Source organism: Lithobates pipiens, unplaced genomic scaffold, assembly GCF_037356315.1.
Source record: "Lithobates pipiens isolate NorthernLeopardFrog02 unplaced genomic scaffold, aLitPip1_a1.2 Scaffold_25, whole genome shotgun sequence".
Lineage (NCBI taxonomy): Eukaryota > Metazoa > Chordata > Amphibia > Anura > Ranidae > Lithobates > Lithobates pipiens.
The window spans coordinates 232350250-232372179 of NW_027507787.1; the positions used below are offsets into that span (position 1 = coordinate 232350250).

At 47.9% G+C, this 21930-nt stretch overlaps 1 protein-coding gene across 1 annotated transcript in view; it reads left to right on the plus strand.

Moving 5' to 3' along the window:
- Positions 1-254: 254 nt before the first annotated feature.
- GOT1 (glutamic-oxaloacetic transaminase 1) overlaps positions 255-21930 on the plus strand; it is a 31416-nt gene continuing 9740 nt past the window's right edge. Inside the window, exons 1-7 of the mRNA XM_077455657.1 lie at positions 255-450; positions 2401-2582; positions 6327-6450; positions 8094-8206; positions 11677-11781; positions 12345-12495; positions 13966-14131. Coding sequence (XP_077311783.1) covers positions 333-450; positions 2401-2582; positions 6327-6450; positions 8094-8206; positions 11677-11781; positions 12345-12495; positions 13966-14131 — 959 coding nt within the window. The 5' untranslated portion in view covers positions 255-332. The remainder of the gene's footprint in view (positions 451-2400; positions 2583-6326; positions 6451-8093; positions 8207-11676; positions 11782-12344; positions 12496-13965; positions 14132-21930) is intronic.

Below are 21930 nucleotides of genomic sequence, written 5' to 3' on the forward strand. Positions count from 1 at the left end.
TGGGCGTGTCAGCTGGGTGAGTGTCGTCATCGCGCATCTGGTAGTCAAGAGATACTGGCGCACACGTGTGAGGACGTCACGGAAACCCCTCCCCCCGTCTGACACGCCTCTCTAGTGACCCAATGCCATCGTTCTGGTCCCTTCATTTGCATTCTTCATCCTGATTGGCCCAATGTGACAGCTGGTTCCTTCTCGGCGAGGTGACGCTCTGCGTTGGTGGGCGTTGTCTTGTTCCCGAGCAGTGATTGGCTGTCGGTGTCCCCGCCCCCCGGTACTAAGCCGCCGAAGGTGAAGGTTATAGCTCAGTCAGTGTCCCCCGGTCAGTGATCACTATGGCGGCTTCTTCCATCTTCTCCTCCGTCCCTCAGGCACCGCCGGTCGCCGTCTTCAAACTCACCGCCGACTTCCGAGCGGACAGCGACTCCCGCAAGGTCAACCTGGGAGTGGGAGGTGAGTGCGGCCTACCGGGGGGACTACAACAGCTCCCCGCCTGGGAGGGGGGGGGGGGGGAGGACTACAGCTCCCAGCCCCCAGCCTGGGAGGGGGGGGGAGGACTACAGCTCCCAGCCTGGGAGGGGGGGGGGGGAGGACTACAGCTCCCAGCCTGGGAGAGGGGGGGGGGAGGAGGACTACAGCTCCCAGCCTGGGAGAGGGGGGGGGGAGGAGGACTACAGCTCCCAGCCTGGGAGAGGGGGGGGGGAGGAGGACTACAGCTCCCAGCCTGGGAGAGGGGGGGGGGAGGAGGACTACAGCTCCCAGCCTGGGAGAGGGGGGGGGGAGGAGGACTACAGCTCCCAGCCTGGGAGAGGGGGGGGGGAGGAGGACTACAGCTCCCAGCCTGGGAGAGGGGGGGGGGAGGAGGACTACAGCTCCCAGCCTGGGAGAGGGGGGGGGGAGGAGGACTACAGCTCCCAGCCTGGGAGAGGGGGGGGGAGGAGGACTACAGCTCCCAGCCTGGGAGAGGGGGGAAGGACTACAGCTCCCAGCCTGGGAGAGGGGGGAAGGACTACAGCTCCCAGCCTGGGAGAGGGGGGAAGGACTACAGCTCCCAGCCTGGGAGGGGGGGAAGACTACAGCTCCCAGCCTTCAGAGGCTGCAGACGTGGGGTTGGAGATGATTAGAGTAACAGAAAATCAAAATGACCTATGAGAATTGGGGGTGGAATGTTCGGTGCAGATTTCTGTCCTCCGGGGTCGGCGCTCACCCCCTGACATTGGATGTCCTCAGACAGAGGAATGTGTGAGCTGAGGAAGCACTTTATCAAGAATAGGAGCAACAAAGCCGGACTGAGCAGATCCGGTATAGAGGACGTCCTCCCTCTGTACATCCCGTGATCTGCCCCCCCCTAACAAGAGATCAAAGAGTAGCATCTGCTCCACTACAAATATCCAACCCGTCTGTGACCTCACACCGTCCCCTCCACTGTACTAATCATCTGTGATTTCCCCCCCCCCCCCCCCCCGTGTGATTGTATAACCTACAGCCCGTCTGTTCACCGCTCACCATCCTCCACTCCATTATTATACAGGACACTGCAAACGTTTTCAGCAGGTGAGGAGAAATGCAGTAAGTTAAGAATCATTTTACAAATATTTTTATTTTATCAATTTTATAAAATGCATAATGAGCGAACAGAAGAGAGAAACTAAATCCAATCAATATTTGGTGTGGCATCAGACCAGCATCAGTTCTTAGTCCTGGCCGCTGTAATTCCAGCGCCTGAAAAGGGTCCGGGCGCCTGAATAAGGGGTGGCAGCGGCGGTCTTTGATTCATGCATTGCATGAATCTATCCATTGGTGCTAGAGGGGGTGGCAGGAGAGAGGTGGGTGGTGCCCGCGCGCCCTTTTGGACGCACCACCACTAATAGGAGCCACCTTAACCACTTGACCCCCCCCCCCCCCCCCTCTTCCTGACGGACAATTTTACGTTACTTTAAATGACAATTGCATGGTCATACGTCATTGTACTCAAATCATTTTCTATTCCCACCCCGTCTCTGATTTGATTGTGAGAGATGTTCTCCAAACACAATTTTTTTTTTTTTTTTTTTTTTTGGAATGGATTGTCTTGGTATATGACAGATTACAGCCTGTGGGGGGTAATTCCACCGGCTGGACCACCTCCTGACATGGAACGATCCGGTTCTGGCTGGTCTGACCCCCTCATTAGGTGAGCTCTCTCTTCTATGGTGAAGTGTTTCCTCGGGACATGTTGTGTAATAGACCTCCAAGGCTGTGTGATAGGACTTTGTATCTGACGTAGTTTGGAGTTCTGCCGGTAATCCGTTTTATCTCTGGCTGATATCGGCACAGTCCGGCCAGTGGTGAGGACACTCTGGAGAGCTGCACCCAGTAGATGTTTTCCATTCTAACCTTTTATTCTGTCTGATGTTTGTCCAGCGTACCGTACGGATGACTCCCAGCCCTGGGTCCTGCCCGTGGTGAAGAAGGTGGAGCAGAAAATCGCCAATGACCACTCGCTGAACCACGAGTACCTACCTATCCTCGGACTTCCAGAATTCCGCTCCAGCGCCTCCAGGATCGCTCTAGGAGAGGACAGCCCGGCCTTCAAGGACGAGAGGGTACCTTTTTTTTTTTTTTTTTTTTTTTTTTTTTTTTTTTTTTTTCTCTCTATTGCTATCTTTCATCCTCCTACAGGTCATTACACGCTAAAACATTTGACACCAGAGGTTGGCCACTCACCAAGTAAACCTGTATGACCTGCAGGGTGATGAAATGATGAATGTTGTAATTCTCCAATTAAAGCGGGAGTTCCGACGTACGTGTGTGTGGTGTTTAAATAAAAAAAAAAAAAAAAAAAAAAGTCAGCAGCTACAAATACTGCAGCTGCTGGCTTTTAAAATATGGACACTTGCCCCTCCAGCGTGCCCGCGATGTCGGCACCTGAAGCCGATCTATCGATCGGCTCTCTGGTGTTGTCGCCGCTGCCATCTTTGCAACAAGCTGTGCAATAAGGACAGTCCCTACTGTCTCTGGGATACGTGTTTTTTTTCCCAGCAGACAGCGGGGGGCCCCACAGGAAGTGGAGTAAATACCCGCATATTCTGCGGCTATCTATGCCCGGAAGTGGGTGCAGATACTTGTATTATGCAGGTATCTGTAGGAGGCTTCCGATGAGCGGAAGTTCCACTTTAAGGTGTAACTCCGCTTTAATACTACTTGTTCCAACTGCTGAAATCCCTGCTATAGACTGAGCAGTGTGTTCTTCAACCTCGGTGCAAAATGAGCCCCACCATAGGAGCAGAACCCTACGGGGTAGAAAGTTGCAGAAAGTACACTCTGATACCACGAGCTTCTTAAAGTGGTTGTAAATCCTTACAAACCACTTTGACCTACAGGTAAGCCTAGATTAAGGCTTACCTGTAGGTCCAAGAAATATCTCCTAAACCTATACGGTTTAGGAGATATTTGCCCGAAGACAGGCACCGCTATCTACGGCGCATGCGCCGTAGACAGCGGCGCGCAGGCGCACTGAGCGCGGCATTTCCAACAATGGAGCTGCCGCGCGCGTCGGCTCCCGTGCGCATGCGCGGGAGTGACGTCATCGCGGCTTCGCCGAATGACAGAGGCGGAGCTGCGAGACCCCACCAAGAAGATGGATGCGCCGGACTACAGGGGACAGCTGTGACTTCGCTGGCTCCTGTGTCAGGTAAGTGACGCATAATGGGCTACGATGCGATGCATAGTAGTCCATTATGCTTTGTCTTTGCAGGAAATGAAAGAGGAAGTAAACCCATCAGGGTTTACTTCCTCTTTAATCCCCATACACACTATCAGACTTTCTGCTGAGTTTTTCTTTCAGATTTACCAAAACCATATAATGAGGTCAAACCTTGGGTGTTTCAATGTGTATGCAATCGAGGCAGGCCCTTCTACTACATGGTTTTGGTAAATCTTAAGGAACTAGCCATAAATACAAAAGACACATAGTGTCTTTGGTGATAGGTTGCACATCCCCCCTGAAGAAGCGAAACATGTCGGCATAGTGTGCAGCAAATGTTCTTTTCCAATCTACTTTTGACCTCAAAGACCACCATATTTGTAGACCACTGCATGTTCTATGTATATTTCACTTTTTTAACCTTGACTTTAATAACTAAAAAAAAAAACCTTGATACCTTCTCATTGGAACCATATTCAAAGCACCATCAACATCCCTATTTTCCTTATCTTTACTTATGTTCAAGAGATGTTTTACAGATGACCTTGACTCCAACAAATGGAATATCTTTTGTTTGCAAAGGAGATATATATATATATATATATATATATATATATATATAATTTTTTTTTTCACAGTATCGATTATCAGGTATTACTTGCTGGGCATCAAAAGCCTATTCTCGCTACCCTGTGAAAGGAAGACATGGTTCTCTATTCTGTAAGCGATCCGGTCACATGATCTCTCAAGCACTGGCTTAGTGAAGAGGAGAGATTGCTGACAACTGCTGCAGAGCCTTGGTGGTGAGGTCACCCATAGGCTTTACTATGGGGCCTCCATTGTCGACTGTCCCTCCTCTCCCCTGAAGCCAGCACTGGGAGCCAATCACCAGTCCAGACTAAATTGCTGTAAGAATATACATCTTTCCTTTTACAGGGTAGAGAGAAAATAGTTTTTTTTTTTTTTTTTTTTTTTTTTTTTTAAGGGGGGGGGAGTTGAATAAACCCTTAGGAGTTTCACTTTAAGCTTGGGGACATTACCTGTTCAAAGTCTTCTTGCTGCCAGGTCCGCTCTCCTCCCCTTCATTGCTGTGACCTGTATGATGTCGCTTCAGGTCAGATTCTGTGTCCCGGGGATGTATTGTGATGCAATGTGCATTTAGTGGAGCCCGGAGGAGACATTGGTGGGTCTTTTTAGACTTTGCATGCCTCCATTAAAGCGAACCTGTCACCTAAAAAATTTAAATAAAAAAAAAAAAATCGCATAGGGGACAAAGTCGGGACGCCTACACAGGAAATTGTAGATTGCGATACACGGGTTACATATCGCCGCTGACGCCGGAGCGAAAGCAATAATTCTATCACAAGACCTCGTCTGTAACACTAAACTGATGACCTATGCGGGGGGGGGGGCTTTTGAAGCGTCGCTATAGAAAATAGAGACTGAAGTTTGTCGCCATTTCACAGGCGCATGCACATTTTAAGGTTTGACATGATGGCTGTCTATTTACTCGGAGGGGAGGGGGGGAACCTCGCCTTTTAAATTTTTACCCAACCTTTGGGTCGTTTTTTTATTTTTTTTTAGCGTATATTTGCCCTAAAATTCACTTTAATGTGTTTTTTATTTTTTGGGGTTTTTTTTTTTTTTTTACTGACATTTTTGCCTTTCCTAGACGTTTGTGGTAATAAAGTGACTCATAAAAGGGAAATTGGAGCTAGCACTATTTTATTCTCTATGGCAGGGGTGTCAAACTGATGGCCCTCCAGCTGTTACAGAACTACAAGTCCCATCATGCCTCTGCTTGTGGGGAGTCATGCTGGTAACTGTCAGCCTTGCAATGCCTCGTGGGCCTTCTAGTTCCACAACCGTTGGAGGGCAGACAGTTTGTCACCTGTGCTCGGGTGTCTGCTTTCAGAAAATATGTTTGAGGGTTTTATGTAATCTTCAGGTCTAAAATTGTATATGAGAAGTTGGTGGTGGTTGTTTGTTTTTTCACACTGCGGGGGTGTCGGCGGTAAAGCACCGCTAGTTTTTGCGTCATTTTACTGCACACAGAAACGGGGACAATTCCGCCACATGCAGTCCAGTGCGTTTTTGTTTTATTTTTATTTATTTTTTTCTGCATTAAAAACGCATGGAAAGTAGGTTATATGATCTTCAATGGCATAGTTCACACCAGTGCCTGCAGTTCCAGAAAAAAAAATAGTACATGCTGCGTTTTTCCTGGACTGTACTGAAACGCTGTAAAACGCACATGTCCTTAGGATTAAGAAAAAAAAGGGGGGTGCATTGGACTGCATAAAACGCATCAAAAACGCGCATGCAGAAAAGCATCTGGAACACATCCGGCTTCAGATGCGTTTTTTCTATAGAGTGAGCTGGCCCACAGAGCGGAGACTGTTGATCACAAGCTGTGTGCTGGAGCTCCCTCCCCCCCCTGTCACCCATTTACCTCTTGGTGTCAGGAAAACGTGTCGGAAGTGATTCATGCTGACAGAGGAAGGAGGCAGCAGACAAATGTCACTTAGTGCTCTGGACTGAGACAAGTACACACTATAGAGGGATATGCTTTGTTCAGATTTAATGTCTGAGGTTTACAACCACTTTAAGTCGGTCCTCTGTCTGTCTTTGTTTTCCTTTGCAGGTGGGTGGCGTGCAGTCTCTGGGTGGTACAGGAGCTCTGCGCATTGGAGCCGAGTTCCTGAGGCGCTGGTACAATGGAACCAACAACACGGCGACCCCCATCTACATCTCCGCTCCCTCCTGGGGTGAGACGCCGCCTCTTATCCTCTGTAATGTATGCCTGTGAACGTGTTCTCGGTTTCTGCTGCTAGTAAGGCTCAGTGTATGTTTTATGTCAGACAGCAAACTTTGTAATGGGGTTCCGCAAAGTGACCCTGAATGTTTGTCACCCCCTCACTCGGTGCCACATACCCCTTAAAGTAGAACTCTGATCTCCAATTAAAGTGTGTGTGTGTGTGTGTGTGTGTGTTCTTGTGTGTGTTTAAAAAAAAAAGATTGCTCTACATAAAGATGGTCTAGGCCAGTGATGGCGAACCTTGGCACTCCAGATGTTTTGGAACTACATTTCCCATGATGCTCAACCACACTGCAGAGTCCTTGAGCATCATGGGAAACGTAGTTCCAAAACATCAGGGGTGCCAAGGTTCACCATCACTGGTCTAGGCTATAAGAAGATTGCCAAGACCCTGAAACTGAGCTGCAGCACAGTGGCCAAGACCATACAGAGGTATAACAGGACAGGTTCCACTCAGAACAGGCCTCACCATGGTCCACCAAAGAAGTTGAGGTCACGTGCTCAGCGTCATATCCAGAGGTTGTCTTTGGGAAATAGACGTATGAGTGCTGCCAGCATTGCTGCAGAGGTAGAAGGGGTGGGGGGTCAGCCTGTCAGTGCTCAGTCCATACGCCGCACACTGCATCAAATTGGTCTGCATGGGTGTCGTCATAGAAGGAAGCCACTTCTAAAGATGATGTACAAGAGAGCCCACAAACAGTTTGCTGAAGACAAGCAGACTAAGGACATGGATTACTGGGACCATGTCCTGTGCTCTGATGAGACCAGGATAAACTTATTTGGTGTCAGATGGTGACAAGCGTGTGTGGCGGCAACCAGGTGAGGAGGACAAAGACAAGTGTGTCTTGTCTACAGTTAGGCATGGTGGTGGGAGTGTCATGGTCTGGGGCTGCATGAGTGCTGCCGGCACTGGGAAGCTACAGATCATTGAGGGGACCATGAATGCCAACATGTACTGTGACATACTGAAGCAGAGCATGATCCCCTCCCTTCAGAGACTGGGCCGCAGGGCAGTATTCCAACATGATAACCACCCCAAACACACCTCCAAGATGACCACTGCCTTGCTAAAGAAGCTGAGGGTAAAGGTGATGGACTGGCCAAGCATGTCTCCAGATCTAAACCCTATTGAGCATCTGTGGGACATCCTCAAACAGAAGGTGGAGGAGAGCAAGGTCTCCAACATCCACCAGCTCTGTGATGTCATCATGGGGGAGGGGAAGAGGACTCCAGTGCCAACCTGTGAAGCTCTGGTGACCTCCATGCCCAAGAGGGTTAAGGCAGTGCTGGAAAATAATGGTGGCCACACAATATTGACACTTTGGGCCCAATTTGGTCATTTTCACTTAGGGGTGTACTCACTTTTGTTGCCAGCGGTTTAGACATTAATGGCTGTGTGTTGAGTTATTTTGAGGGGACAGCAAATTTACACTGTTATACAAGCTGTACACTCACTACTTTACATTGTAGACAAGAGTCATTTCTTCAGTGTTGTCACATGAAAAGATAGAAGAAAAGATTTACAGAAATGTGACTGAGGGGTGTACTTGCTGTGTATCTATATTAGTAAAAATTCTCTTTGCCCCAATACAGAGAATCATAACGCGGTGTTTCTTGATGCTGGATTTAAAGACGTCAGGGCGTACAGGTATTGGGATGCTGCTAAGCGGGGGCTGGACCTGAAGGGACTGTTGGAAGATTTAGAGGTGAGTTTGAATAGAGTGCAGATATCAGGTAAACAAATGTACTGGAGAAATGCTAAGCTTGCAGCTCTGGCTGGATCTGATCACCCAATTTCTTCCTCTCTAAAGGAATACTTACACCCACCGGCCACTTTATTAGGTACACCTGTTTAATTGCTCGGTAACACAAATTTCTAATCGGCTAATCGCATGGCAGCAACTCAACACATCTAGACGTGGTGAAGACAACGTGCTGTAGTTCAAACTGAGCATCTGAATGGGGAAGAAGGGGGATTTCAGTGGCATGGTTGTTGGTGCCAGACGGGCTGGTCTGAGTAGTTAAAAAAAAAAAAAAAAAAAAACTGCTGTTCTACTGGCGTTTTCACGCACAACCATCTCTCGGGTTTACAGAGAATGGTCCGAAAAATAGAACATTTCCAGGGAGCAGCAGTTGTGTGATGTCAGAGGAGAATGGGCAGACTGGTTCTAGATGATCGTTACACCCAAGGTATGCAGAATACCATCTCTGAACACATAACACATCAAACGTTGAAGCAGATGGGATACAGCAGCAGAAGACCACACCGGATGCCACTCCTCTCTGCTAAGAACAGGAAACTGAGGCTACAATTGGCACAGGATCACCAAAATTGGACAATAGAAGATTGGAAAAATGTTGCCTGGTCTGATGAGTCTGGATTTCAGCTGCAACATTCAGATGGTGGGGTCAGAATTTGGCGCATGGATCCATCCTGCCTTGTATCACCGGTTCAGGCTGGTGGTGGGGGTGTAATGGTGTGGGGGATGGGGTATCACCGTTTCAGGCTGGTGGTGGGGGTGTAATGGTGTGGGGGATGGGGTATCACCGTTTCAGGCTGGTGGTGGGGGTGTAATGGTGTGGGGGATGGGGTATCACTGGTTCAGGCTGGTGGTGGGGGTGTAATGGTGTGGGGGATGGGGTATCACCGGTTCAGGCTGGTGGTGGGGGTGTAATGGTGTGGGGGATGGGGTATCACCGGTTCAGGCTGGTGGTGGGGGTGTAATGGTGTGGGGGATGGGGTATCACCGGTTCAGGCTGGTGGTGGGGGTATAATGGTGGGGGGGATATTTTCTTGGCCCGCTTTGGGTCCCTTAGTACCAATTGATCATGGTTTATACACCACGGCCTACCTGAGTATTGTTACTGACCATGTCCATCCCTTTATGACTACAGTGTCCCCATCTTCTGATGACTCCCAGCAGGATAATGCTCCATGTCACAAAGCTCCAATCATCTCAACACTGGACAATGAGGTCACTGTACTCCTCCAATGGCCTCCACACTCACCACATCTCATCCAATAGAGGACCTTTGGGATGTGGTGGAATGAGAGATTGGCATCATGGATGTGCAGCCAACAAATTTGCAGCAACTGTTATGTCACTATGGAGCAAAATCTGTGAGGAACATTTCCAACACCTTGTATGTATGCCATGAAGAATGAAGGCAAAAGGGGGTTCAACCCGCTACTAGCAAGGGGGGCCTGATAAAGTGCCTGGTGAGTTTATATGGCCATGGATTGTTAAAACAAAATTTTGGCTTGAGGTGAGTATCTTCATCAGCCCCATCTACAGACTTCTTGCTCCACATCTGGGTGTCCGATTCTCTCCCCGCCTCTGAGGGATACAGACATAAGTGGAAAAAAAATCTCCCTTGCTGCAAATTTGTCGGCTGCACAAAAAGTGGTCACTTTTTTCAAGCATCCATCTAAATCCAACATTTTCTAGCGTTTGATAATTTGGACGTGTGTGTTGTTTGTTTGTTGTTTTTTTTTTTTTTTTTTTTTTTTTTTTTTTGTTTGGGGATTTAACCATTTGCTGCCAAATTGTGTGCCGGCCAGTCAGCTTTCCAGTAATGACTACCGATGCTGGTATATGGAGCGGGAGGAGACACCGCAGCCTTCCGCCGTTCCGCCCAGGTTTCCTGTCCCACCAGCAGGCACATCAGCCGGTTGGCAGAGGTCCTGATTTAAAGCTGGATTCGGCTTCTGATGTAAACCCAGCCGCAACGTCCCTTCCAGTTTACTCGGCAGCCAATGGTGCCCATTTTTAAAAAAATTAGTTCAGTGGAGGGATTTGGGGTCTCTGAGACCCCCAGATCTCTCCATGAAGAGTGCCTATTACTGTCACAAGAGATGCTTACATTCCTTGTGACAGAAACAAATGATCATGATCATTTTCTTTGGAGTGCGAGCGCGGAGGGATAGCGCTTAATATAATTTTTTTCCCCCTTTCGGTTAAAATTTTTTTTTTTTTTTTTCATAAATTTAACTGAAAGGGGAAAAAATTATATTAAGCGCTATCCCTCCGCGCTCGCACTCCAAAGAAAATGCATATGTAAACAGTATTCAGATCACACGTGCATTATCGCCCCGATGGCGAGAGCAAAAATTCTAGAGCAAGACCTTCTCTAACGCTAAACAAGTAACTGCGTCGCCATATGGAGATTTTTATGTACCGTAGTTTATTGCGATTGCATGAGTGTGCGCAATTTTTAAAGCGTGACATGTTGGCTATTGATTTACTTGATGTAGCATCTTTTACATTATACAAAAGATTGGGCTAGTGTTTTTTTCTTTTCCCTTTTTTTTTTTTTTTTTTTTTTTTTTTTTCTCCTTTTTACATTTATTATGTCTCTATTTTCATAAAAATTTGCGTTTGAAAGATCGCTGTGCAAATGTATGTATGGGTTCTAAGTAATTTTTTCATCCTTCAGGACAGCCACCTTTTTTGAGACCTCGGCTCCTCCTTTCTCAGGAAACACTGCCTCCCCAAGAGCTTTAAGCCACTCTCCCCCCTCCAGCCCGTCAGTTTTGTTTCCTCTGGCGGGGAGACACTGCTAGGGACCAGGGCCATTTGGGCTGGGGAGGCTGAGGCCAGTGGTTCTTGTGGAAAAACTGACAGGCTGGATGGGATGAGTGGCTTAAAGCTCTTGTGGAGTTGCCTGTTAAGGGGTCCCTCATAATCCTGCCTCCTTCAGCGTGTGGGCTCTTGACATTCCTTCCCTCGGCGCAGGAAGGGAGATCACCTCACTCTAGGCGATCATCTGGGACACGTGACTGGTCCCTGACTGCGTGACCAGACGCAGCTCGCTCATGTACAGTGGGTGCCCAGCTGTGAAGCCAATGCCGGCGCCACCGAGCAGAGGGGGAGACTATCAGGGCTTTGATTCCTTCCCAATACCCCCCCCTGCATCGCTGGACCCTGGGACAGGTAAGAGTCAGTTTTTAATAAAAAAAAAAAAGTCTACCTGCAGTATTTGTAGCTGTTGACTTTTTTTTAAAAAAAAATGTTATTTTTTTTTTGTTTTTTTTTTTTTTGTGGAAACACGACGTTAACTTGTAAGCAAGTGACAGGAAATAAGCCTGGTCTTGACGTGGTTAATAAATGATGTATAGATCTAAAATATCTCAATCTGTGAAAACGGTAATAATGTTCATTTCTTATCCCTGCAGAAAGCTCCGGAGCACTCTATCTTTATCTTGCATGCTTGTGCACACAATCCTACAGGAACAGACCCCACCCAGGAGGAGTGGAAGCAGATAGCCGATGTTATGAAGGTGAGTAGACAGGGTCTCTTGGAGAGGGTAATGTATATCTCCCCAAATCCTGGGCTGGGACAGACAACGTGGGGGGAGATTTACTAAAACTGGAGCACTCAGAATCTGGTGCAGCTGTGCATGGTAGCCAATCGGTTTCTCACCTCGGCTTGTTCAATTTTTAAGCTTTAGCAATAAAGCCTGGAAGCTGATTGGCTTCTATGCAGAAGGGAGCCTGAGTTTGCATAGTCCAGCTTTAGTAAATCAACCCCTGTGTTTGATGTTCCTCATATCATTGGAGCTTGGAAATGTTGTGATCGGACACTCCTTTACTCTACATGTGCCTATAGAAAGGAAAGGGTGTATGGTGCACAGACAGGAGAATGAGGTATGTTTGAGGCCCCTATGGTGATATCCTCTTTGAGTAGGGAAGAATGTGCGTGCGTGTGTGTGTGTGTGTGTGTGTGTATGTATGTGTGTATATAATATATAATATAATATCTAGACTTTTGAACAATTGGCACTTAGTAGGACTTCAGTAGCATTCATTCATTGTTACTGACCTTTCCTTTCCTTGTTTGCAGAGACGATTCCTCTTCCCATTCTTTGACTCAGCGTATCAGGGATTTGCCTCTGGAAATCTCGACAAGGATGCCTGGGCCGTGCGTTATTTCGTATCTCAAGGATTTGAGTTGTTCTGTGCTCAGTCATTTTCTAAGAACTTTGGACTCTACAGTGAGTACCGGAGCTGCATGTGTAATGTCCTGATCACTGTGACCTCCGGCTTTTAAAGGGGCAACTGGTTCTGAAGTAAGGTGGTAGATTTCAGAGGACAATCAAACTGACCTGGGTAGATGACATGGAAATCTTAGGGAGCATGGACCGGCCTGAAAGAGGGGGGGGGGGGGGGGGGGATTTAGGTGCGTTAAAGTGAACCATTGGTCTGACAATGGAGGGCAAAGCAATAAGTTCACTGTAATGCCATGCTCCCCCAGCAGCACACCTTTTTATTGCCCTTCTTTGTTTTTCTTCTTTCTATTTTGCTAGGTGTGAGGAAAGGAAGACCTGTGTAGGCTCCACATTATCCTTCCGTGGTCTCCCCAAACTCTGAATGGGCGGTGGGGGAGAATGAGTCATATGCTTACCATACCTGAAAGTACAGAGTACTACTTCCTTTTCAGCAGCTGAATGGAGCGGGGGATGGCCTGGAGGGAAGGAATGGGGAGTATTGGGGATATTTACTAAAACTGGAGCACTCTGCATCTGGTGAACCTGCCAGCTTGTTCAATTTTAAGTTTTGACAACAAAACCTGGAAGCTGATTTGTTACTTTGCAGAGCTACACCAGATTTTACACACTCCAGTTTTAGTAAATCTCCCCCTATGTACGCTTGGGTGAAGGGGGGGGGGGGGTCATTCAGTGGAGATGTTGCTTTACCCTGAAGTGGACAATCCTCCATTATCTTCATCATCCTCCCCTCTCCTCACAACATGCATGTATTGGCACATTTTCAGGTCCATGGTTTTTCCAGCCAACAAGTGCAGTTATTTCCAGTGAGGCTCAGCTTGCCATGTATGATGGCTTCAGGTCTGTGAAGCACACAATGGATTTCCACAATTCCAGCATTTTTTATAGCCCATTACTGGCCACAGCTTCGGATACGTTGCCAGTCTTCCTTTTTTTTTTTTTTTTATTATTTTTTTTTTTTTTTCTGCCATATAATTTGATGTCTGGGATAGAGGTGGATCAGTTATCAGGCAGGAAGCTGTGTGACCGATGACTACCCGATCGCTGAGCTCTGCGAATCCGCTAATAGAAATTTGAGGCAGAGAACAGGAACCCGGAGGTGAGGGATTTATGGACCAGATACAATGTTAAATTAAACTGAGAAATCATTTAATAATGAGCTGGTCTGGTTTTTATTTAAAATTTTTTTTTTTTTTGGGGGGTCCTGTTAAAGACCTCCTGAATGATCAATATGCAACACCCCTCCAGTGAGTGGGGAAGATTGGGGAGCGCCCCCATCAGAGATCCTGGTCTACCCTTATCACCTCTTACTCCCTACTTGGGAGGGGGGGGGGCCTTTGTGTCTGTAATTCTCCATCTCCAGCAAAGTTAACATATCTGCACAATTTAAATCTATTTATCTTGTTGACCGTTTTTATTTATTTTTTATTTTATACTTCTAACCTATTTCTTCTATAGACGAAAGAGTTGGAAACTTGACTGTTGTTGGCAAAGACAGTGATAATGTCAGCCGGGTCCTGTCTCAAATGGAGAAGATTGTGCGCACAACTTGGTCCAATCCGCCATCACAAGGAGCTCGCATTGTCGCCACCACTCTGACCACCCCGGAGCTGTTTGATGAATGGTAGGACTGAAAGCGGTATTAACCCCCTTTTAATACAGAGCACTTTCACCCCTTTCCTGCCCAGGCCAGCTTTTAGCGCTGTCGCACTTTGAAAAAAATTCACAATTTCTTTTTCATACATCATGGGACAGTCAGGCTAATATTCATTACCTACTGGGTTATACTCTATCTCCAGGTAATTGGACACTGGTAGACCAAAGGTCTTCAGACAGGAAGTGATCCCCCTATATAACCCCTCCCACACAGGAAGCACTTCAGTTTGTTTTACCAGTGTCTGCAAGTTGGGTGGCACGGTTTGTTTGGGCTCTCTGAGCTCCAGGTCTCTAGTCCCACAAACGATTCTTAAATGAATCAATGGATTGACCGATCGGATCCATTTGGCACAAGCTTTACATGCTTAGATAAATGGTAATTTATCTAAGCATGTAAAGCTTGCAAAAAGCGAAATTTTGCCTGTAATGCGGCCTCTGGGCACTGGACCCTGCAAAGTGGATTTCTGGACACTACAATAAGGCATTCCTGCAGGGTGCTGTACAGGTCCAAGGGAGTAGACCCTGAACATGAAAAGGGTACCCAGTCCTTGAAGGTCCTCAAGTGACAGGAATCTACTGTGAAGGGTGAAGACTGGGCTATTAGTTTCTAAGCTGCCCTGCGCCTGGACGGATAAGTGAAGCCCCTCTTGCTTATTATCGTGGGGTGTCCCAGTGATTGTTACAAAGCAGTCAAGCTAGCTAGAGGCTGCACACCTGTGTGGTGACCATAGTTTTGGGCTAGCTGTGTGTGTGTGTGTATATATGTATGTCTGGCTGTTTATTACCTGTATGATGGCGTACTATGGTGCGCCCTTTAACCTTGGTTCACCGGGGTGCATGTGCGTTCCCAAGAATGCCGCTATGCTCAGTTGTGTGTTTGGCTGCCATGGAGCAGCAGCCTTTTATCTGGGCGAAATACAGCCACACCCGTTCACTGGGACCACGCACGTGCGCAAGCACGGCATTTAAACTGTGCAGGCCAAGCATGGGGTGCTTCCAGAAGGCAGTTGTGAGACACAGCAGGCTCTAAACACACTTGCAGCAGTTAATAATTTTTCCCAAGTGTTCTTCCAGGACAGCCCTTGAGAGATGGAGCTCCTCCCATCGACCCAGGAAACACATTGCCACAGTTCAAAAGGCGGTCCCTCAGGTCCCTGGTCAGTCATTTGTGTTTCCTCCGTCGGAGGAACATGTTGCCAGGAACCTGAAGGCCCCTCTCAGGGGCTGCCTGAGAACCTGTAGCCATGAGGGACCGGGTCCTATTCCTTGGCTGCAGTTTTGGGTCCATACCTTTTTTAAACGGCTCGGGTACCGTCCAGCTGATTCGGAGCAGACCCGTTACCCTCCTCCTTCCAGTGCCGAGGTGGCCAGGGGCAGAATGGCGCTGGTTTCCCCCAGGAGCGGTGAGTGGAACCTCCATCTCAGCTCCTTGTTGCGGTGGGGTCGGAGACGCCGAGCGTCACTTCCGGCGGAACCGCGTCATCACTGCGTGCCGAGACTTCCGGTTCCGGGTCTCTAAAGGTACAAGGAGGAGAGGGAGAGCCAGCGCTGTGCCTGTGAAGCCCGACCAGCGTCCAGCAATACCGGACTAGCGGCGGGATCGGGAGCATCAGAGGGGGACCATGGGGCTATTCCCCAGGATACTCCGGCGGAGACAGGCACCAGCCAATCCCAGGTAGGCTGCTGGGCATGCTATTACTCTGATGGAGTGGTGGTGTTTGTAGGCTGGGTCCTGTAGTGCCCCACGGTGGCGGTTTACTCACAGTGAGATTGTTTGCACTTGGTGATTGAAGGAGGGACATGGGGCTGACACTAAGAAATCCTTTGTCTTCTTATTTCAGGCTAAAGATATCCCAAGGGAAGACAAGACAGGCCGCAAAAAGTGTCCTAATTGTGGGAATAGGTTGTCCTCTGGCTCTAACAAAGCCCTATGCAAGCAATGCATTGCAAGCTTGCTTAAATCTGAGGCAGATTCCCCTTTAGCAAAGTTTTTGGGCTCCTTTAAAGAGGAAATGGCGTCGACCTTTAAGTCCCTCCGGGAGTTAATCACTGACGTGGGATCAGCTGCAGCTGCCTCCACGAGTAAAGCAACTATAATCTCTTCCTCACCATGCCTTACAACACCCAGCTCAGGGGAGCCCCGTATGATCAGGGAGCCTAGCCCCACGTTGATTAGCCCCGATTCCTCTGACACTGACTCGGGTCAGGAAGAGGATCAAGTAACATCCAAAGCCTCAAAGTATAGATTGTCTCTTGAGGAAGTAGATGAGCTAATGGGGGCTATCTATGATACGCTGGAAATTGAGGAGGAAGAAACTCAGTTATCTAGACATGATCAAATGTATGAGGCTCTGGGGAAAAAGAAAGCAAGGGTTTTCCCTATACATAAGGTGCTTTCTGACCTTGTCCTTAAGGAGTGGTCTGAACCAGATAAAAAGGTTTTCTTTCCTAAATCCCTTAAGAGAAGGTTCCCTTTTGATGAGAGCCCAGAGGCGGTCTGGAATAAAAATCCTAAACTAGACGCCCCTTTGTCCAAAATCTCAAAACAAGCTGATCTGGCTTTTGAAGATATGGGTCACCTGAAAGATCCAATGGACAGGAGAACTGACATTGTCTTAAAGAGGGCCTGGGATGCCTCTATGGCAGGCTTAAAACCAGCTCTAGCCACTTCTTGTGTAGCTAGAAACCTGGAGTTCTGGTTGTCGCAACTTCAAGAACATTTAAAAGCAGGCACTCCTAGGGGGGAGCTTCTGAAATCCTTCCCTATGCTTTTTAAGGCCACCAGTTTCATCTCTGACGCCTCCACGGACTCCGTAAAATTTGCGGCTAAGTCAGCAGCACTTTCAGTGGCAGCAAGGAGGTCAGTATGGATGAAAACCTGGGGGGGAGACACGGCGTCTAAGACCCGCCTGTGCAGCGTCCCTTTTACAGGAGACTTAGTCTTCGGGCCTGAATTAGACTCCGCCTTAGAAAGGACGGCGGATAAAAAGAAAACCTTTCCCGCAAAAAAGAAAAATTTTCAAAGAAAAATTTTTCGTCCCTTTAAAGAACCCTCTAAACCAGAGAAGAGTTCAATCCCCAAAAAACATTGGTCGGGGCATAAAGGGAAAGGAAAAGGGGGCATACTGTTTAGCCGCCCCAATCAGGATCCCAAACCCCAGTGATGCCAGGGTCCCTGTGGGAGGAAGATTAAGCCAATTCCTTCCACAATGGGAAGAGACAACTTCAAACGAATTTGTCTTAAACATAATAAAAAGGGGTCATGCGCTGGAGTTTCACAGCCGCCCTCCTTCAAAGTTTGTAGTGACAAAACTTCCAAGTCACTCAGAAAAGGCCAGGGCCTTACCCTTACTGATAGGGGAGATGGTGGATCAAGAAGTATTGACACCAGTCCCTATACAGGAACAAGGAGACGGTTTTTACTCTCACATTTTTGTAGTAAAAAAGCCGTCAGGAAGATTCAGATTAATTATGAATCTCCGACCATTGAATCGCTCCATCCGTTACAAGAGATTTCGGATGGAGTCCATTTACTCCATAAAGAATCTCCTGCAGAAAGAGATGTTTATGGCTACCCTGGATTTAAGGGATGCTTATCTGCATATTCCAATAAAGGAGGAATGCCAGAAATTCCTTCGAATGGCAGTACAGATAGACACAAGGGTTTACCACTTTCAGTGCCGAGCGCTTCCCTTCGGTCTGTCATCCTCCCCAAGAATCTTTACCAAAGTTCTCGGAGAGGCTTTAGTTCCACTGAGGCTTCAGTCAGTCTCAATTATTCCCTACCTAGACGATCTACTCCTAACAGCACGCTCGGAGAGTCGTCTTTCTCAGGATCTGGAGTTGACTCAACTCAGCCTGAGTCGGTTAGGGTGGATTGTCAGCCAGGAGAAATCCAAGACAACCCCAACACAGGAGATCCTGTATCTGGGTTACTGGATCAAGTCAGTAGATCAAAAAATTATACTGCCGGAAGAAAAGATTTTGAATCTGTGGCAGAGAATATCTTTTCTTCAATGCAGCCCCAAATGTACAGTGAGGGAAGTAATGTCGGTCTTAGGTCTTATGACAGCAGCCATTCCAGCCGTACAATGGGCCAGGTTCCACCAAAGAGACCTTCAGGGGTTTCTGCTAGAACAATTAAGGGGCAGAGATCTGGAGGAGGAAGTTTTGATCCCCTCAAGGATAAAACGCTCCCTCTGGTGGTGGAAGGACAGGGAGAACCTGAACAAAGGGGTTCATTGGGTCCTTCCTATCACTTCAACACTGACAACAGATGCGAGCAGTTGGGGCTGGGGAGCCCACCTCGGCTCAAGCTGGGTCCAGGACAAGTGGACCCCGGAAGAGAAATGTTTCTCTTCCAACTGGAAAGAGCTAACAGCAATCCTGAGAGCGGTCTTAGCCTTTCACCCCACAATACAGGGTCACCATCTACAAGTCCGTTCAGACAATATGACGGCTGTAGCATACATAAACAAACAGGGAGGTACCAAAAGTCCTCGTTTGATGGTAGTAGCCAGACGCATTTTCCAGTGGGCAGAAGCCAATCTGGAATCCATTTCTGCAGTCCACCTGAAAGGGGAGCTGAACAACACGGCGGACTTCTTGAGTCGACAAAAGATTTCGAACCAAGAATGGTCCTTACACCCAGAGGCATTCAATCTCATAACAAATCACTGGGGAAAACCAGAGGTAGACCTTTTTGCGAACAAAAACAATGCAAAGGTTCCAAATTTTTTCTCGCTAAACCCAGGAGATCGGCCCCTGGCTGTAGATGCCTTGCAAGCTCCATGGTCTTTCAGTCTGGCGTATGCTTTTCCCCCTCTTCATCTCATTCCGAGGGTCCTAGCAAGATTCCTCAAGGAAAAAACCTGTTTGATTCTAGTAGCACCGTTTTGGCCCAGGAGACCATGGTTCACAACGTTGCTACAATTGACAGATTGTCCACCTCTAAGGCTTCCCTACAGACAGGACCTCCTGTCGCAGGGACCTCTTTACCATCCACAGGTCGCCACACTGAAGCTTTCGGCGTGGTTACTGAGGAGGAAATCTTAAAGAGTAAGGGCCTGACAGATGAGGTAATTGCGACCTTACTACAGAGTCGCAAACCAGTCACGAGGGCTATTTACAAAAAAGTCTGGCAAAAATTTAATAGCTGGTTGAATAGCCGTGACATAAACACGGCTAATATTCTACAGTTTTTACAGGAAGGTGTAAACAAGGGTTTAACCCTAAGTACCATTAAGGTACAGATAGCTGCCTTAAGTGTGTACCTAGATGAACGTTTACAGGAAAATCCTTTTGTCGCTAGATTCTGTAAGGCAGTCGCTAGACGCAAGCCAGTCAGAGTCACCAAAGTCCCATCCTGGGATTTAGCAGTTGTACGAAAAGCTTTCTTGGGGTCACCCTTTGAGCCTATCTCGGAGGCCTCCTTAAGGCTTGTTACATTTAAGACAGTACTCCTGGTGGCAATCACTTCAGCCCGTAGGGTCAGTGAAATCCAAGCCCTTTCCATCAGGGAACCTTTTCTACAGATCCTAGAAGACAGAGTCATTCTAAAGACAGACCCTGGGTTCTTACCAAAGGTAGCATCTAGCTTCCATAGGTCCCAAGATATTGTCCTTCCCTCATTTTGTCAAAATGCAGCAAATGAGAAAGAGGAACGTTTTCATTTATTGGATGTGAGGAGGTGTATTCTAGAATACCTTAAAGTAACAAATCCATTCAGAATTTCAGACTCCCTTTTTGTCCTTTTCTCCGGACAGCGTAGGGGACAGAAAGCTTCAAAAGTAACCATAGCTAGATGGATTAGGCTAGCTATAGCAGAGGGGTATAAGGCCTTGAATAGAGATCCTCCTGAGGGTGTTAAAGCTCACTCCACAAGAGCGTTGTCTGCATCCTGGGCAGAAAGAGCTGGTGCCACCCCGGAGCAGGTATGTAAAGCAGCCACATGGTCAAGCTTTTCCACCTTTACAAGGCATTACCGACTGGACTTAATGTCTAGTCAGGATCAGGCCTTTGGGAGGAAAGTCCTCCAGGCCGTGGTCCCCCCCTAATCTGGTAAGTACTTGGGGATCCTCTCAAGGGCTGTCCTGGAAGAACACTTGGGAAAACTGGAGTTAGTACTTACCGGTAACTCCTTTTCCGGTGGTCTTCCAGGACAGCACGATCCCACCCTTTATTTGATTATAATGATGTACTAATGTTATTACCTGTTATGGTTTATATGTTTTTCAGTTCCATCCTTCGGTTCTTGGTGAATGACTGACCAGGGACCTGAGGGACCGCCTTTTGAACTGTGGCAATGTGTTTCCTGGGTCGATGGGAGGAGCTCCATCTCTCAAGGGCTGTCCTGGAAGACCACCGGAAAAGGAGTTACCGGTAAGTACTAACTCCAGTTTTCCTTACCCGGGTCACATAAGTCAAAGTGTTGCTTGGCAGGCTAAAGGTGCTCAACAGGATTGTTAAATAGGGGCTTGGCGAGCCCTATTAAAGAGTCTCCATGCTGAGGTGTTTTAATGCTACACCCAAGTACTATTTTTGTGGCTAGTAAATTTCTTAAAAAAGAGGAGCAGGACTAACAGTACGGGGAAGGGCACACCTATGTCATCGGTTCCTGATGAACCTAGTCGTATCCCCTGAAAGACTAGAGGCTTCCGGGCAATCTGAGCCACTGCGCCAATCTGGTATCGTACCTACAGTCAACTATGCTGCTTCACCCTTTATCACGAAGGATGAACTGCCCTTGGCCCTAGCTGGGCTAGAGCCCAGGATTGCTGGCATGATTGCCTCCATCCCGCCAGGTGGCAGAAAGCGTCACAGATTCCCCCCCCCCCCCCCCCCCTCCCTGGAGTCTCCTTGTCTGGAGCAGGAATGGGTTGAGGATGGGGAAGAGCTTAAAGCTCAGGATTCGGTGGCGTGCCCGGAAGATGAGTCTGCTTCTGAGCAATCTGGACAAGAAGAGATCCAGTTGAGGTCTGCCTCAGTCGCAGAGGTTTTTGATCCTGACTCTGATCAAAATGGTTTGTTCTGCCTTTAACTTGCCTCTTGCAGAGGTGACTGAGTCCCCTTGGTCCTCTTTGGGATCCCTAAGGCCTCTTCAGGCCGCACAGGCTTTTCCCCCTACACCCCCTGTTGGAACAGGCAGTGTACGCTGATTGGGAACATCCTGACAGGGTTTTTGTTCCTCTATTTTTCCCCCCCCTTTTTTTTTTTTTTTTTTTTTTTTTTTTTTTTTATCCCATGAATGAAAAATTTGTTAAATGGAGCATGCCAGCAGTAGATGCAGCTGTCTCTTAATTACTCAGGGACTGCTTCCTCCAATGTATCAGCATCAAGGTGGTCCTGCTGCCAACAGGGCACTAGGGCCAGAAGAAGCCCTGGGTCCAAGATTCTTCTAAACCCAGCACCCTCTTTCAAACCTGTTTACCATTCAGAAACCAAACTGGGACGCAAGGCCCATTTTGGACCGAAGATCCCTGAGCAAGTACCTACTGATGCATTCCTTTCGGATGGCGTTTATCTGCTCAGTAGTTGCCTCACTCCAGAGGGGAGACTTTCTAGCTTCCACCAATAAAAGACTTGTATTTACACATGCCTATCTTTCAGCCTCATCGGCAGTTCCTATGTTTTGCAGTAGAGAAACGTCATTTCCAGTTTGTGGCTCTACCCTTTGGGCTGGCTACAGCTACCTGGGTGTTCACAAAGGTCCTAGCACCAGTACTGGGTCTTTTAAGGGCCCAAGGGATCCTAGTGCTTGGGTATCTG